The sequence below is a fragment of the Triticum dicoccoides genome, unplaced genomic scaffold, assembly GCF_002162155.2.
Source record: "Triticum dicoccoides isolate Atlit2015 ecotype Zavitan unplaced genomic scaffold, WEW_v2.0 scaffold219742, whole genome shotgun sequence".
In the NCBI taxonomy this organism is placed as follows: domain Eukaryota; kingdom Viridiplantae; phylum Streptophyta; class Magnoliopsida; order Poales; family Poaceae; genus Triticum; species Triticum dicoccoides.
In genome coordinates this window covers 1-1,282 of record NW_021241574.1, presented here as the reverse complement: position 1 = coordinate 1,282, position 1,282 = coordinate 1, and the positions used below count along the sequence as shown (strand labels likewise).

The 1,282-nt window shown below is 44.3% G+C and overlaps 1 protein-coding gene across 1 annotated transcript; it reads left to right on the top strand.

Annotated features, from left to right (window-relative positions):
- Positions 1–4: 4 nt before the first annotated feature.
- LOC119345260 (receptor-like protein EIX1) lies at positions 5–1,272 on the top strand (the record flags this gene model as incomplete). Its single annotated transcript, XM_037615405.1, has 1 exon — positions 5–1,272. A coding segment is annotated over one exon (1,268 nt), but the record flags the coding sequence as incomplete, so codon positions are not given.
- Between the last annotated feature and the right edge of the window lie 10 nt (positions 1,273–1,282).

Here is a 1,282-nt window from a genome sequence, read left to right as displayed (position 1 = left end):
AGATTGCTGCACCTGGGAAGGAGTTAAGTGCAGCAACAGAACCGGCCATGTTGTCAAGCTCAAGCTCAGTGGCTGTGGCTATGAAGCGCGAGTGGGAGGTGAGATCAGCCCCTCTTTGACTGCCTTACACCACTTGAGATATTTAGACTTGAGCTGCAGCAACTTCAGTGGGGTACAGATCCCAAAATTTCTTGGTTCTCTTACAAATCTTCAGCATCTTGATCTTTCTCGTGCAAGCTTTGTGGGAAGAGTACCTCCACAGCTTGGTAATCTCTCCAAACTTGCATTTCTTAGTGTCTCGGCCAATTCGTTATACTCAGATGACCTTGCATGGTTATCACATCTCACCTCACTGCAGTACCTTGACATGAGCTTCGTTAATCTTAGCTCCGTAGTGGATTGGGTGCATGCAATCAACAAGCTTCCGCCATTGAAAGTTCTTTGTTTGGAAGATAGTGATCTCAGAAACAGCCCTGCTACTCTCTCTCATTATAATCTAACAGCCCTCCGGGTGTTGGATATCAGCGGTAACCGCTTCCACACTGCACTTTCTGCCAACTGGTTTTGGCATATAACTACATTGACTTCTCTTGATCTCTCCACATCTGATTTGCATGGTTCAATTCCTGATGAAATGGGAAATATGACCTCTCTTGAAGAAGTTCACATAGGCGGCTATGAAACCAGCCTTACTGGTATAATACCATCAAATTTGAAGAATCTATGCAATTTGAAGATTGTGGACCTATCGGAGAGCAACACCACAGGGGATATAGGAGAGCTGATGGAACGGTTACCAAAGTGCTCATGGGACAAGCTGTACTCTTTGGATTTCTCGGACAACAACATCGGCGGGAGCTTGCCAAATTGGTTAGGACCTCTACCTAATTTGACCATTTTAGATTTGTCCAATAATTATATTGAAGGACCTATGCCACTATGGATAGGATCACTTCCACAACTGGCTTTCCTGTATCTTTATTCTAACCAACTGGTTGGTGAAATGAATGAAGATCACTTAGAAGGACTGAGAAGTTTACAAGAACTACGAATGTCAGATAACTCTGTTTCCATGGTGGTCAGGTCAGATTGGGTTCCTTCATTCAGGCTACAAGTGGCCAAGCTCAGATCATGCCGGCTTGGACCCACATTCCCAGCATGGCTCAGGTCGCAATCTAACATTCAAGTTATTGACATCTCTAATGCTTCCATTACTGATGATGTACCCGATTGGTTCTGGACCCTAGCTTCAAATGCTACTCTCTTGGATATGTCAAAAAAC